General features: G+C 45.7%; 1 protein-coding gene across 1 annotated transcript in view; it reads left to right on the top strand.

Moving 5' to 3' along the window:
* LOC126995271 (neural cell adhesion molecule 1-B-like) overlaps positions 1 to 16,944 on the top strand; it is a 49,018-nt gene that overhangs the window by 31,236 nt on the left and 838 nt on the right. Inside the window, exons 7-11 of the mRNA XM_050854759.1 lie at positions 5,940 to 6,123; positions 6,725 to 7,021; positions 13,270 to 13,524; positions 15,886 to 16,141; positions 16,829 to 16,944. The exon at positions 16,829 to 16,944 is cut by the window's right edge and continues 838 nt beyond it. Of these exons, the coding sequence (XP_050710716.1) occupies positions 5,940 to 6,123; positions 6,725 to 7,021; positions 13,270 to 13,400 (612 nt within the window). The 3' untranslated portion in view covers positions 13,401 to 13,524; positions 15,886 to 16,141; positions 16,829 to 16,944. The remainder of the gene's footprint in view (positions 1 to 5,939; positions 6,124 to 6,724; positions 7,022 to 13,269; positions 13,525 to 15,885; positions 16,142 to 16,828) is intronic.

The raw sequence follows: 16,944 nt of genomic DNA, 5'->3' as shown, positions 1-16,944 counted from the left end.
CCCTTCTTAGCAGGCTGTACGAAGGCGTACATCCAGCAGGAAGGAAAGATAGATGTTGATAGGCAGAGACGAAAGAGTTTGACCAGGCACCTCGTCGTATACCACGAAATCTTCATCGTTCGGCCACAGCTTCCGCCAGCACCAATGATGGGTTCGATTCTTTACCAGGGTCCAAGCGGTCGAAAAGTCTTAGATGGCGTCCTTCAGAGTGAACTATTTCAGTATGTCCACTATATCACCTTTCTAATTCAAAACTCGTCTCATAAAATCATTATGATGGTGCATTTTCAAGTTCTGGATAACTCCTTGACCCATGGGCTAGATGAGGCTGGTGACGTCTTATCTGTGTTCTTGGTAATGTCCTAATGTCTCTGATGTTTCAATGTCAAGTTCAGAAAGAAAACCTGCAAGAACTGGTTCACCAACAGGTTGTTGGATTAGTGGAACAAACCGACTAGCTATGTAGTTCAGGCAAATAATTGAAAGTTTTAACTAGAGGATCTAAACAGATATACGTATTTATGGATGGGAAGAGTCCGGTGGATAACCAATCTTCAGGTTCTTCCTTATTAGGTTATCTGCCCTCATGTAGTCTCCTTATATTCTTGTGTATCCTTCTTTGTCACTATCACTGACACCCCTTCGTCTCGTCCTTGCCTATACCCCACTCTGCCAACCTCACTAAAACCCCTCCCTGTCAACTTTAACCAATCCCCTCCTTCTCATTTTTATTCACATCTCTCCTCATCGTTACTCACCCCCCTTCCCTCTTAAAGGGCAGTCCGTACATTCTGCAAAACTTATAAGGACGTGGTGAGGACTGGCTTGGACGCAACTGGGACCGATATGCCGCAATGGCGACCCAGTGCTGTCTGCAAAGATGGCAAAAACGACGCATTTATAGGACCCGCCGTATTTAAGGACCCATCACACCAGAGGCTGTCCTTACTACGTGCAGCAAGTGCTCGCCACACTCAGAATTTTTTTCAGGACGCGGTGAACACGGGTTGGAAACGTGTAATCGCTCCACTACTATGCTGCTACCAAGCCTTTGCTGAGCACCTATCCGGTCGTTACTACGTTATCACTGGGCCCAACCAGTTCCTACTACTTGCATATCACGCGGGTGATCAGGTGCGCACCACGCTCTGTCGGTACTCACCACGCTCCCACACCGTCCAATCAGTGCGCAGTACGCTCGCGTCATGTCAGTATGACGCGCCCCCCCCCCCCACGTGCTGTTGGTCCTATAAATACGGCGCGCCGCTCTTTCCGTCACAGAGACACGCCAGTCCTCGTTGATAGACCGACTTGGTCGGCTAGATTTCGATCGCCGATAGAGTCGGTCTGTCGGCTCCCTGCTACGGGCCGCCTTTGGCAAAGGCCCGTGCTCCCTCGTGCAAGAGGGAGCAATCTTCCCCTCCCCCCTTTCCCTCACAGTGGAACACCAGCACTCGTCGAGCTAGCAACTCCCCTGGCCTTTGAGGCAGCTTATAGACTGCTGAGTTGCTCGCTCGGCTCCGGCTACGGTTGCAAAATGCACCCGTGCCCCCGACCAGCTAGGCAGGGCCTCATGTTCTGACGCCTAACTCCTCTGCAGGGCTCTTGTACAGCCCATCCAGTCAACGTACTGGTAAACATTAAACAACAACAACATCTTTCCGTCATCAATCGTTTTCCAGCTGCCCTAGATTCTAGTTCTCGTCATCCTCACGTCATGTCATGCCGCTCAAATCCAAGTGCCGGGGAAGAGTATGTAGCAAAGACAGCAGACGTAGCCAGTCATCCCAGCCAGTCACACAAGCTTCAGAAACCTCAGTATTAAAGAACCAGATGAAGGCTCTCAAGTTTCCCAGGAAATCGAGAAGTCAGATGTTCCACCCAGTGTCAGTGAGTCAGATGATGGTGTCAGCGTTGCCAGCCATAGCCAGCCAGGGCCTGAGCCAGAAGTCAAAGAAAGTCTAAGTCCAAACCCCGTTCCCGCCAAGTCACCACTTAGTCAACCAAGTCTTCGCTGTGTCACTAATATGTCAAGCCGGTCCGCACTACGTCAGCAAACAGTCACCACCCCGTCCTAAATCTTCTACGCTCTCGCTACGTAAATTTTGAGCAGAATCAAAACTGGTCCACGTCCATGCCGTCCTTGCAGTCCACACTGGGTCACCACTGCGTGCTTATCGGTCCCCACTGCGTCCAAGCCGGTCCTCACCACGTCCTGGCAATTTTGGCAGGACGTAGTAAGGACTTACTCTGGTGTGACTGCCCTATTATAGGACCAACAGCGCGTGGGGGCCGCGCGAGCGTACTGCGCACTGATTGGACGGTGTGGGAGCGTGGTGAGTACGGACCAAGGAGACTTGGTACCGACAGAGAGTGGTGCGCACCTGATCACCTGCGTGATATGCAAGTAGTAGGAACCGGTTGGACCCAGTGATAACGTAGTAACGACCGGATTGGTGCTCAGCAAAGGCTTGGTAGCAGCGTAGCAATGGAGCGATTGCGCTTTTTCAATCCGCCTTCACCACGTCCTGAAAAAAATTCTGACCGTGGCGAGCACTTGCTGCACGTAGTAAGGTGTGACTGCACCTTTAGATCTGACATGTCGGCTCCCACGTTCCAAGATTTTTTTTTTTTTTTTTTTTCGGTCTTGGTGTTGGCTATATATCGATTTTAGCTTGAGCCCTTGGGCGCGACTCAGGGATTCCCCACGAGACCGCGCTGGTGCCACATCACTCCATTACTCTCCTCAGAGAAGGTCGCTACCTCTCTTTATCTCTCTCTTTTGCATGGCTGTGCAGGGCGCGAGTTTGAGATCTACTTGAGTTGTCTATTGTGGCGGAACGCTGAATGGTGCAGCCTGGCGCCTGTTGCCAAAGTCACTCAGTGATATGGAAGGTTTACTGAATCGTTGTCTTTCCCTCAAATCCCAAGCCATTCATAACACAATGTAGTCGTATTATGAATGTATATATATTCCATGAATAGATAACGTACTACAGACTAACAGTGAGACAGATCGCCATGCGCAGGTCATCGCTAGATCTGTAAACAATGGGGGTTTCCCAGGCCAAGCCACAGGGCTCAAGTTAGAGTCGATGGACAATAGTATGATTACTGACGGTTGTTGCCTGTCTGGGACATTCGGACAACTGGTTGTCAGCATGTCGGAGACATGCTGGCAAGGAAACTGGTAAACAGTGAAAAAAATCAAAGAAAGATTGATGGTAAGTGGCGGGCCGAGGAGAGGAGAGTAGATAAACTGTGAGATAAAAGTGAGGGAAGCACGTAGCCTACTACTTCTACAGCAACTTCTTACTACGAAGAGTTACTGCTCCTCCTGATACATTTTTTTTATTTATGTTCTGCCTATGGCGCCGGTAAGCTTTCTTGGTGGGGCCTAATTGTCGATCCCAGCCCGTAATGGCAAAGGCAAGTGTTTATAGTGGCGCCATCTTGCTTGCCTCGTGCTGTCTCCCGGAGGTCATTTTTGATCCTCTTTTAAGAAAGAAAGAGAGAGAAAATCTTGAGACCGGGTTGATAAGTAGTCTCAGGACAGCATGTGGGTAGGCTTAGGCCACTCTGCGATGATTGGAAAATCCCAGCTTGTGGCGGCGGGCAGGACGCAAACCTACTACTGCTACAAACAATGATAATAATAAGAACAAAAACAAGAACAAGAACAAAAAGAAGAAGAAAAAGAAGAATGTAAATTTTGGAGCAAAAGCGCGTGGCGGCGGTGTTCTTCTCCGTCCCGTTGTCCCTTTGAGCCCGTGGTGGGAGGAAACCCTCAACCCGCAACACGGGAAGTGTGGCATCCAGGTTGCCTCAGTTTACCGTCCCCAGGTTGCCCCAGGTACCCATTTATAGACCATCCCAACAAGAAGGATGAACAGCCGGGTGGGCCTACTACCCACTGCCCAGGCAGGGATTCGAATCCAAACCCGCAGATTCATCTACTGGTATGCAAACCACTGCACCGCGGAGGCGACGTACTACTCTTTTATATATATATATATATATATATATATATATATATATATATATATATATATATATATATATATATATATATATATATATATATATATATATATATATATATATATATATATATATATTATAATCATAATGATAATGATAATAATAATAATAATAATAATAATAATAATAATAAAATTATAACAACAACAACAACAACAACAACAATAATAATAATAATAATAATAATAATAATAATAATAATAATAATAATAATAAATAATAATAACACAAAATAATAATGTTATGATGATAAAAACTATAGGAATGTAAATATTTTAATGACTAATAATAACAATACTCACCAAAGTATCAGTGCCTTACAAACCACTGTAGTTGACTACATTATGTCGGATACAAGGAGCTCAAGTCTTGACCGGGCGCACGGACTTGTAAACATTTGGACCATGCGGGGTGGCGGCGGGGCGAAAAATACTTTATTCCATCACCTTAATGGGACGAAACAAGGCACCCAGCAGGAATCTTATTGGGTTTGCATAACGTAGAAGAAAGATTCAAGTTAACAATGACACGTTTCATAATTATACTGCTTTATTAATTTCCATTTCATTTGAAGAGGAAAGCACATCAGTTTGAGGACGGTGTGCATGGCGAGCGTCAGACCCGCCCGGCCTGTACGGGTTAAAGGTGAAATTTTCAATAACACGGGCCTCTCTGCCATTGCTCCAGCACGTACATTGGTAGATAGGGAATCCGCAACTACGTTGATGCGCCCTGGTAAGTACTTGCAAGTTCGATTAAACTTCCGTATTGTTAGAGATCATCTCGGGAGCCATCCGGCAAGGTTTCTACCTTTGGAATGCTTGGTGACGGCGACGTGCTCCGTGAATACCAGTATCGGGTAATTAAGGATAATATCGAAAATGGTTGAAAGCCCGTACAACCGCCATAGGGTTTTCTGATCTCTCACTGGATAACTCGACTCAACGTGGCTTAACCCTTAGGGGCCTGGTGACGTATTGGTGCGTCAGTTTTGTGTTCCTTGTTACACACTAGTTACACTAATATATATACAGTCAAAGCGAAGCCGTGAGGTGTTGGCACCACACACAACAAGGACACAGCTCTCTTATCTCTCGCCCTGTCTTGTTTTGCTCCCTGGGTGGATGTGCGGTGCAGGTTCAGGAGACCAAATCAGCCCAATCAACGTTGTCGTCCAATCACTATTCATTGCAACATTACATAATTATCATATATTTATGTTCACATACCAGTGCCTTGCATATATATCTCTCTACTTCACCTCCCCTGCCCCTCACACCCCACTTCACACACTTTCATATCATCCTCATTCACGCCCCAACCTCTCATGCACACCATTCTCTCACCCTCACTAACACCCCTCCCTTTTTATCTCATTCAGACCCGTCCTTCTTTTCCGCACTCACGCTTTTCTCTCACTACCATTCACACCCCTCCCAATTACCATCACCTACACTCCTTTTCAACCTCGTCCATATCACACCAGGTCACCCTCAAGCCTTCACCCAAACCTTTTTACCTCATCCTCTCCCACACTCTTCCCTGTCACCCTCACTCACACTCCTCCATGTCAACCTTATCCATACCCCACCGTCTAGTTCTTCACTGACGTTCCTCTCTGTCTTCCTCGACCACACTTTTCCCACTCTCCTTCAGTCATATCCCTCTCGCCCTCACCTCCTTCACCCCTAGCCTCCTGTCATCCTGTCGCTCAAACCCTAATTCATCCCCACGCACGCACATTCCTCTCACTCTTACCTTTACTGTAACCTTCTCTCTTCATCGGATTCTCTCCTTCTCTATTACACCCCTCCTCACCCTCACTCACATCCCTGTCTTTCACCTTCTGCCACACCTCTTCCCATCATATCTCCCTCACTCATACCCTTCTTTCTCAGGTGTTTAATAGCGTGACGGGCATCGAGCAGGTGAACGTGACGTCGCACCAGTCTACCTTTACTTTGGAGGGTCTCACACCGGGCCTAGACTACGTGATTCAGGTGTCGGCGCACAACGACCTCGGAGCCTCGCCAGCCGTCACCCTCGAGGCCTTCACCTACAAGACGGCCGAGAACAGAATGCGTGAGTGGTGTATCTGTTGAGTGAGTCGTTCCTGTGTTGTCTGGCGACCTTCATCGGTAAGGCAGCCGATAACAGGATCCGTAAGTTTTATTTGTGTGAGCTGTTACTCCATGTACTCGAGAACCCTTCACCTTCAAGACTGTCGAGATCAATACGTGTGATTAATGTTACTATGATGAATTGTTTATTTTTGCACCCTGGCGGCTTTCGCTTACAAGGTGGCCAAGACAACTTTTGTGAATGCTCTTTCTTTATGAGGATAATTATTATAAAGTCATGATAGACAGAGCAACTTGGTCCAAACGCACACAAAATTGGATTAAAAAATGTGTATCCCCGCGCGACACCAACTGGCTGAATCAAATCCCCAAAGCCTTTTGTCCAATCTCTGGTCTTCCGGTGAACAAAGCCTGCTCATAAAAAAGAGATAACGATTTCGTAGTTCGACCAATGTATATAAAACACATGTTTTACTAGTGGCCACTAAAGGTTAAAGTAAGGGGAACTTTTCTCCCTCGCAACCAGTTATTGGAGAGAATAACAATGAAAACAGTCGCTAAGCAAGCCACTAACTCTAATCCCATCCACTTCTCCAACACAGGGAATGAGAAGGTGGAGGAGGTGACGAGCCCCGAGACGGAGGACAGTCGTGGTGGAGGTGGTGCAGGACTTGTGACTCAGGCGGTGCTGGTGTCGGCTGTGGCTGCGGCGGTGGTGTTACTGCTAGCCACGGCGACGGTGGTGGTGCAGTGTGTGATGAGGAGGGGGAGCCACCACCACCACCACCCTGACCTCACCACTCCCACGGCCACAACGTCTGCTGGAACAATGGCCAACACTAGATCTGCCTCGGCTGCGTCCTTCGTCGTGAGTCAGCAGACACACGGGACTTTTGCCGGTGAGTGGGGACGGTGTGGAGTCAGGGCGATATTGATACCATTATATCAATATTTAGTTTTTGGTATTAATTTTGTCATTACTGATATCGTAATTCTTATCATTAATGATGTAATTATTATTATTATTCGTAGTAGTAGTAGTGGTAGTAGTAGTAGTAGTACTGTTATCATCATTATCAACATTATTATTATTATTATTATTATTATTATTATTAGTAGTAGTAGTAGTAGTAGTAGTAGTAGTAGTAGTAGTAGTAGCAGTAGTAGTAGTAGTAGTAGTAGCAGACAGCAGCAGTATTGTTAAGTTATAGGTAACAAAACCTGGAGGCAAGAAGAGACTAGTGTCGACAATGTCAAAACGAAATGAAATGGAAATTAGAAATTGATGAAAAGGTCAAAATATCACACACGCATATGACATTCAGTGAAAGGAAAATACAACGCATCGCGCCCCTGAGTCTTTCAACGAACGAGGCAATAAATGGATATGTAACTTAGTAAATGTGAATGTAAATGATGAACGACTGACTGGTAAGAAGGAGGGTACTTTGTCCACGCATCTAGCCCGCTGAACTGATGAACATACTTAATTCAACTTGACAATGTAAGGACCAATACATTAAGCACTGCACACAACTACTTTGAGAGTAGACGGACAATCAGGTAATCACACTAACGTAGCCTTTGAACAAAACCCACACTGGCCCACACTGAGCACTGCCGCGATTGTCAGTGGTTTGGAGGACGAGTAGACTTGGGGAAAGTGTGTTGCAGAGCTCCTTGTATATATTCACAGACAGCAGGTAACCCCTGAGAGGGCGGGGTATATTTGAAACCTATGTTAACCTGAAGGTGTCATAGTACTGTCATGATATATTGAGGTCAACCACATGATAGCGAAAAAAGTTATTTTTTTAATAGGTGCAGATGTGGGTACAAAATATGATTTTCTTCTCCTGTAATGAAAATATGTAATGCCTATAGTTCGTGTATATACGTAACTCATAGGGAAGTGTTAACTACGTAGCGAAAAGTTGCTGCGTCTTGGAACGGCGAGGTATTTTTCGGCGTCAAGTGTGTCGTCTCACAAGGTGGCAAGGCTGGGTTGAGAAATCATCGTATGTTTGGCAGCGAGGTAAACCTCCTCCCGCCTTCAATGCACCACTGCTCTAGAGCAGCGATGCCATTTTAGCGGATTTTCCGCTAGATCTGGCGGAATTGCACGTTATCTAGCGGGAAAAATCTTAAAATTGACAAGAGTAATTGGCGGATTTTCAAGTCCAATCTAGCGGCAAATTTCTATAGCTTCACCTATCATCTGGCGGATTTTTTAGGCCATCTTAGCGGATTTATAAATTTTGAGTTGGCAACACTGGCTCTAGACAGTAGACAGCAGTCACTCCGGTCAGTAGCCATGGAGTGGATGTCTTGGTGCCTGACTTCCCCTCTTTTCCTCCATTCTGCTTTCATATATTGCATGTGTTCAAGTATCATAGCCCAATATATATGGGTTGAAAAGGCACTGATGGGAAACCCATTCAGGTTATCATAGATACTGAGTACTATCTAGGTCTCCAGGAGATTATGAAAAAAAAAAAAAAAAATAGAGCAAAGGAAGAGAGGACAAGGAAACTTCCCGTGAGACAGCTCGAGGTTAAGCACAGTCGCACGGGACGTCAACTTATGGAAGAGAATACCTTAATTGCCGGTGTCCCCCTTCCCCCTTGGAACACTCAACCATACCCTGCACCGTGGGCTTGGGTACCGCAGTTATAGCGGCAAGAAGCCACTTATGAATGTCAAATAGAAAAAAAAATTGCATAGAAACATCGAGCCTGGACTTTAAATAAGTGGTGTACAACATTGTGGTCTGATGAAAGCATTTGTGTGTAGGCTACAGGCGCCCAGGGTCTGCTGACCCCATCGACTCGCGCTACACTCCAAAGACCACAACCCATTAAAAGTTTATGGCATGGGGATATTTTACTTTACGTGGCCTTGATAATCTTGTTATACTCCTTGAAAACACTACTGTCACTAAAGAAGAGTATACAGAACTGTTACTGGATTATCTTGATTCATCTTTTGAAATGACTCTAACCAATAAATTCTCGTCTAGGGGGAGGGAGTACATAGTCACACAGATAATATTGTAAAAGAATAGCTAGCTAACTGAAATTGACTCTAAAGAGACTGGCCTAATAATTCATCAGATATTTGTCCAATAAAGAACTTGTTGGCAATAATGATAACCACGCTGAGCGGCCGTGGCGGCACCACACTCTCCAAGTTGGAAGTGGAACAGCTGGAGCTTCGCATTTATTGGACAGCACTCAACACCCCACTCAGCCATCACCACCACCACCACTCAACCACCTGAGCCTACAAGTGGTTATAGAAAATTTATATCACTTCGTATTGCCTCATCTGGAATATAGTTACACATCCTTAGGCTATCTACTCAAGTACAGCCTCCGACATGCTATAATAAGCTACAGTATGCTTGTGTTACAAGCTACAAGTGCTTATAAAAAGAACATTATAATGTCTTTTCATCTTTTTTCCAAAATCGTTAATTAGTAGTTTGTTACATTTTATAGACTATCTAAACAGGTATACTCTCTTAAGATTTGCTATAACAGGCTACACTTTTGTGTTACAGGCTACAAGTGATATATAAAGGGAGCATATTGTGCAAGTGGTTTTACCACTAGCAGACCCTGTGTGAAGTGCAGATAGATACCAGCCGTCAGTGACCAGCGACGCATGATGAGTGTTGTTCGTGTCTACTATTTACCCATTTATTTCATTTAGAATATGTAGTAAGCTCTCCAGATCGGTGCATCTTTTAAAAATTGACAGTAAAGAAGCAATACCTGTTGTCAAAACCCACATAGCAAAACATTCGCCTACAACATTCCTGTGTTTGGTGCCAGCACTGCTATCACAAGTAAGGCCCCGTTCACACTGTGCCGACTCTGGGCCACCAAGCCAATATCCCTAAGACTTCCTGGCGAGACACACCATTGTTCTGAACTACGTTACCGATGTATGTAAAATTTTCCGACATATCAATGTCCTCGCCACACGCATGAACAGAACTGTACTGTTTGATCTAGCAAACCTCCAAACACCTGAACTTTGATCTTGGCCCAAGAGACCTGAAGTTCCAAGGGCTTCGCCTCCTCGCGTAGTGCCTCGAGAGCTAACACCAGAACCTCCAGCTACTCCGCAAGGATCATCGGCAAAAACAAATTCAGCGCCCCTGGTATTGCCAATGGATGCTCCACAATTACTGGTCCATAACTATGCCTGCAGTCGGTTCACCTAAGTCTGAAGTGAGCATTATCGTGCGCTGGCAACCTGCTGTCACACGGCGAGTCCGATTTCGTGGACACTATGCTAACCTACACACAGCAAACAGTCGTCAGTGTCAATAATACGCAGGCAGCAATAACAAATACCGTGAATTATAGTCGATTTTGAGTAGAAAAATATTAGAAATGTTGCAAATAGCTGTTTTATTAATATAAAGCCTGCTAATTTTCTCGGTGGTAGACAGCGCCAAGGCTGTCTAAGAATGATAATCAGCGATCTTGTAAATTAACAAAACATCTGTTTGCGACATTACTAATATTTTCTAACTCAAAGTCGACTATAATTGACGGTATTTGTTATTGCTGCTGCATATTATTGACACTGACGACTGTTTTCTATGCTTAGGTTAGCACACAGTCTCCACGAAATCGGACACGCTGCTTGACAGCAGGTTGCCAGCGCACGATAATGCTCACTTCAGATTTGGGAGAACTGATTAAAGTACCATGCCCATACAAGTGTTGAAACGTGATGGGACAAAAACACAGCCCTGTCTCACTCCCGTATTCACGGGAAAGAAGCTGGACAAGCCTCCCCCCCCCCTCCCCCAACACTACACAGCACATTCAGTCCCAGAAAACAGGCCAGTCAGCAAACCATTAGCCCTTGCAGAAATCCCACAAGATACCAGAGTGCCTCGCGATGCACAGATTCAAACGCCTTCTGCAGATCGACATATGCTGCAAGCATCCCCAGTTGAAACTCCCGTCGGCGCTCCACCAGTACGCCAAGCGCTACGATACGGTCAGTTGTCAACTTACCAGGCGTACCGCCCCTATAACAAAATTAGGGGCTATGGGGCCCTTCCTCCTTCGAAGTGCAGGGGTCCCGTAGGCTTTGCCGTGCACCCGTCACTGACGGCAAGCTCCCTGGATGCGGATGCATCGGGGAAGCCTGCCACGCGGTCGGTCCCCAGCAAGATCAGATCGGGGTCGAGACTCGCGCCATAACCCCTACTTTTTGTATTGTTTTTTTGGCACGGAATTTTTTTTTTATTGGAGGAGGGGGTGAAAATGCCTCCCCCAACCAGTTGGATTGACTACTCATCATTGGGCAGGGACGCAGGACCCCTGGGAGGATTAATTCTCCGGTTATTCAAAGAAAGAAGCATGAACAAGAAAAAAAAAGTGGTGTGGAGGTTGAGGACGCTGCAACCCTTATCCAGATAGACCTTCCCCTACCAAGTTAAAACAGACTGTCAAAAGCTTTCGAGATGCTAAGGCACCAGCAACAGTTCCACCGAAACGGCTAAGAGAGGATGACCATGAGTCAAATAGAAAAGCAAGATCACCTGTAGAATGCACCGTGCGAAAACCATACTAGCGATCAGAAAAGTGGTCAGATGTTAATAGATGCTTCGAAAGAATAAAAAGAAAAGAAAGTAAATCCATAAGACGGTAGTTTGAAGGATTGGAACGGTTACCCTTCTTAAGCACAGGTTGTATGTAGGCGTACTTCGAGCAGAAAGGAAAGGTAGATGTTGAAAGGCAGAGACGAAAGAGTTTGACCAGGCAGGGTGTCAGCACGGACGCACAGTGTTTAAGGACAACAGGAGGCACATAAGCCTTCCGAGGCCAGAGAGGGCATAGAAAATATCATTATTAAGCGTTTGTTTCTTTACTTTCTATACTCTGGCAGTAGTAGTAGTAGTAGTAGTAGTAGTACTATTATTATTACTATTATTATTATTATTATTATTATTATTATTATTAGTAGTAGTAGTAGTAGTAGTAGTAGTAGTAGTAGAAATAGTTATTATTGCTGTTGTTTTAGCGGTAAATTTAGTACACTACATAGGATAAATAATGGCGTCAACACTCACCGCTGGTAATAGGAGTCGATGGTGGAGAAGTATAAAGGAGGCATGAGGCACTTGGGTACAGTGAAGTTCCTTGTAACAAACCTGATCGAAGCAGAACCTTCCTCCTTATAATGCCTTTAGAAGGAAGGAGTCAATAGTGGGAATGTATAATGCAATAGCAACGTCTCGGAAGATACCAAAACCTTATCTCCTAATTACTTATGTTATTTGATTTCGTACTCCCTGTTCACCTGAGCGCTGCTTTAAAAAAAAAAGTATTTTAAGTGACCAAAGGCCATTTTTCAAAAGACAAATTTCACATTCCACCGCTTCTTTCTCCCAACTCCCGTCTAGTTTGGCAGATTATTCTGTGTTTCTTTTGTTGGAGCAGCGTTTGGCGGACTTTTTCTCTACTTCTTTGTTTTGATTGCCCGTGAGCGGTCTCCCTTGCAGTGAAAAAAAAAAATAAATAAATAAATCACTTGTTATTTAACTATCGATATCATATTCTGTTTTTAATAGTCTGCATGAGTTAATGGGCATTTATATTCGTTCATAATGTGTAAACTCATACTGAAAGGTTTAATATTAATTGTCAAGTTTGTGCTGCACGAGTAAGTCAATGTCTCGCATCAGTCTCTTACAGTTGTATGGTCTAATATATCTTGTTTTCACTGCCGTCAAAATTTCCTCTGAAGAAGTAAAACAAACTGAACTCCTGCCTCACCACCACCAGCATGTGTGACTGTCTCTCGTCCGCGTATCAAATCACACGCACGACTGTTTTAATATAATTACGCCTGGTATTGGTGTTATTTATATCGCACTTGGTATTATTACTACAATTATCATTTCATCGCCATATTTGCCACCATTTAAACCACCGTTTCCCCCATTACCATCTCTGTTACCACTAATATGGCTGCTGTTATGATTACCTTCAGTACCACCAGAACCATCAACACCACTACCAATACCACAACCACCACCATCTCTAACACCACATTACCGCCACTCTCATCACTGGCGACACTCACCACCACCACCACTGATCCCTTCGTCATGCAGGCGGTCACCGCAGCGCCACGATGCACACCGAGGTCTCCATGGAGTTGTCTGACTTGCTGATGGGAGGAGCATGTACCCCTCCAACGCCCCCACTGCCCCCCCTGCCGCCCCCTCCCGGCACCCGCAAATGACAGTTTGCCACGTATTGCCGGGGAGCGTGTGACCCCCTGGGCCCCCTTGTGGTGCACAGCCACCTCATCAGGACGCCCTTCCCACCGCCAGCGCCGCCCCTGATGCCCCCCAAAATGGCGTGAGGTGAGGGTAAAGAGCAGTGTGTGTCCCATTACGTGAGGAGGAAGGGGAGCGGAAACGTGATTTGGCGTTAAGTGAAAGAGGGAAGGAGGCTGGTACAAACAGGCGTAAATTGAAGAGCAGGAGGGAAAGGGATAGTTACCTGGTATTGGCTGGAGGGTAAGACAGAACTGAGATAGACATGAGACAGCTGGGTTTGGATGAAGTGGAAGTGGCCAAAAGAGTGGTCAATTTCGAATGAAGAGTCTTGATACTCCTTTCTTGAAACAGGTCAAGTCATTAGCAGAAGTTGAGTGGCAAATGCAGATGGGATTATGACTTTTTCGTGATATCAGGGGGAAGAAAAAGTGGATTGTTACCTGGTGTGAGATTAAGGTTAAAGGAGAAAGGGACTGTTTCCTTGCGTGACTTTAAGATAGGAGAGTTAAGAGGATTGTGACCTGGCGCGAATTCAGAGGGGAGAGAGAAAGGAAAGGTGCCAAAGCGTTGGTTGAAGGGATGAAAATTCAAAGGGGAGAGAGAAAGGAAAGGTGCCAAAGCGTTGGTTGAAGGAATGAACATTGAATAGTGGGAGCTAGCGTGAATAGGGGGTGTGAGGGAAAGGCGATGAGACATCCTGTAGTGTAGGTTGTGACGGTATTGGAGTGTAACCAGCCGTCAGATGAAGAGGGAAGGAAAGTGTGATATCCCTGCTTGAGTTTAGGGTGTAATTGAAGGGTACTGTAGCATGGCGTAAATTCTGGCAGTGTGAAGAGTGTGATCAGAAGTGAGTTAAGGGTGAGTATGAAGGGGATCGTAATATGGCGTGAAATGAAATTTGAATGAAGAAGAGTCTAATGTGAAGTGTCTCAACTGTCTTAATGCAGAGGTCTGTAACCTGGCGTGAACTGAAGTGGTACAGGAAAGGGAGTGGAACCTACCGGAAGTTTAGGCGTTCAAGGAAGAGGAGTAAGACTTGAAGTGTAAAGAAGGAAACGCATAATAGTGTTACCTGCAGTGATATAAGGAGTGAATACAGGGGAGTGCAGCCTACCGTGAGTTGAAGGGATAAAGGAAGGTATATATAATCTGTTGTGAGATGAAGGATGTGACGGAAGGGGAGTCTGGCCTGGCGCGATTGTGGAAATGGAGGCAGGGGAGTGTGACTTGGCGCGAGGGAGGGGTGAAGGAAGGGCATGAGTTGAGGTGGTGTAGGAAAGGGAGTGTTACCTTGCTTAACTTGAGAAGGTGAAGGAAAGGGAGTGTGACATTCCCTGAGACTTTAGAACAGCCTTCCTTTATCTCTATTTTTTCTTCACATGACTTTTTTTTTTTTTTACATGTTCGCCTATAGACGAACACGTAATCATATAGAGCCGATAGGCTTTCTTCAGGGGCCTGGTGGTCGGCCCAAGCCCGTCATGGCGCAGGCAATTTTTATAGTGACGCCATTTATTCTTGGCTCATGCTGCCCCCCGGAACTCATTCTTGAATCACTTGGACGGTTTCTACTAGAGTCCGGGTTGATGGGTGGTCTTCAGGACAGCATGTGGGTAGTCTCAGGGCACTCGGCGGTGACTGAACAATCCCAGATGGCAGCGTGCGGATTCGAACCCGCGTCGTCCAGCACGCGGTGAATGCGGGTCCCGCACGATAACCACTCAGCCACCGCCTACCCATTTGAGGGAAATATTTAAACATCTCTCCAGTGGTGGACGGAGAGGCGAAGGCTGAGTGGTTAGCGTGCCGGCGCCGCGTCCAGGAGGACGGGGGTTCGAGTCCTGCCCGCCGCCACAGCTGGGATTTTTCAATCACCGCCGAGTGGCCTTAGGACTTAGAATATCCACATGCTGCCCCGAGGATCATCTATAAACCCGGACTCTAGATTCTCTCCTTGAAAAAGAGAAGGCTCAAAACTGAGCTCAAGGGGGCAGCATTAGCCAAGCAAGATGGCGGTACTATAAACACTTGCCTGCGCCATAACGGATTGGGACCGACCAGCAGCCCCACCAAGAAAGCCTACCGGCGCCGTAGCCCGAAACGTAAAACAAACAAAACAATCGATTTATGAATCTCCTACTTTTTCTTTTAGGGACCAGCGACATAGCGGGCTATTTTTTTTTATACATCTTGTTTGTCCTTGAGCTGCCTCTTTTGCAGTAAAAATATCATTTAAGAGCAAAATGGTAGAATAAGAGTTTACATAATTATACTGCGCACGTGAGCGCAACGTATCTACACTTACCCTAAGTGATTGAAATCAAACTTTATAATACTCACCAACCTAACGATTTTTTTCCTTTTTTTTTTCTTTCTTCCCTTAATGCTCTCCCTTCCCCTTCTCCTTTTCCACCTTAAATTTACTTGTCTCCGCCACGCAATTAGGCACAGCCCGCGGGGATGGTCTTGCACGCCCTGATGACCCCTGCAAGGACGGGGAACCAGCCACCACCGTCTTTTGTTACTCCCCCGCCAGCTGACCTGACCTGAATGGTGGAGAAGAAAAAGGAGAAGTGGTGGAGAAGAAAAGGAGAAGAAGAAGAGAAAATTCATCAAGAAGTTATTGTCACTTGCCTCTAATCCTCGTCGTAACAAATTGGTCATCGAAAATATGAAAAATATGAATGTGCCGTGCAAAGATGTAAGTCATTTTCACTTGGAAGGGCTTAGGAATATAGTTCATCATGATTCATTTATTTATGTATATTTACTTGATTTCTTGAATATTGAAAGTCTCATAGGTTGACTTTTTATACCGTTTTTTATAGTGTGATTTAGTTGCTGGGCTTGTCATAGGTTTGTGTGATAGTGATGGAGTTTGTAGGTTTTATACACACACACACACACACACACACACACACACACACACACACACTCACTGGTCTTTTGTGCTTGCCAACTGCATGCCTCGTTCTTCCCCACCCAGCCACCCCCACACGCTGCACACGCCTTTCAACTCTCGGTCATCCATATGCTACCCAATATTCCCTTATGCAAGAGTTAACCAGCATCCTCATCTTTTCATCCCTCTCGCTGGTAAACTCCTGAACAGCCTTCCTCTGTCTGTATTTCCTCCTGCCTACGACTTGCATACTTCCAAGAGGAGGACATCAAAACACATCTCCAAACGACTCTGGTCCCTCAGCTTTAAACTCTTCTACAAACACTATTTTCTGGAGCAGCGTCATTGCGGGCTTCTTATTCGTTTCCTCTTCCTCACACAAACACGCTGCACACGACTTTCAACTCTCTCTCTCTCTCTCTCACACACACACACACACACACACACACACACACACTGAATAAAAAATGTCTCCCTTTTCCTCAGACATCAAGACTGAGCAGACGGGAACGGAACACGAAAAAGGTGTGTGTAAATACCTGGGAACCACTCGCCTGCCGCAATTACCTGTGTGTAACGTGGCGAGGAAATGTTTAATTAAA

The sequence above is a fragment of the Eriocheir sinensis genome, chromosome 7, assembly GCF_024679095.1.
Source record: "Eriocheir sinensis breed Jianghai 21 chromosome 7, ASM2467909v1, whole genome shotgun sequence".
Lineage (NCBI taxonomy): Eukaryota > Metazoa > Arthropoda > Malacostraca > Decapoda > Varunidae > Eriocheir > Eriocheir sinensis.
The sequence above is the reverse complement of the archived record's forward strand: the minus strand, read 5'-3'. Positions and strand labels throughout refer to the sequence as shown.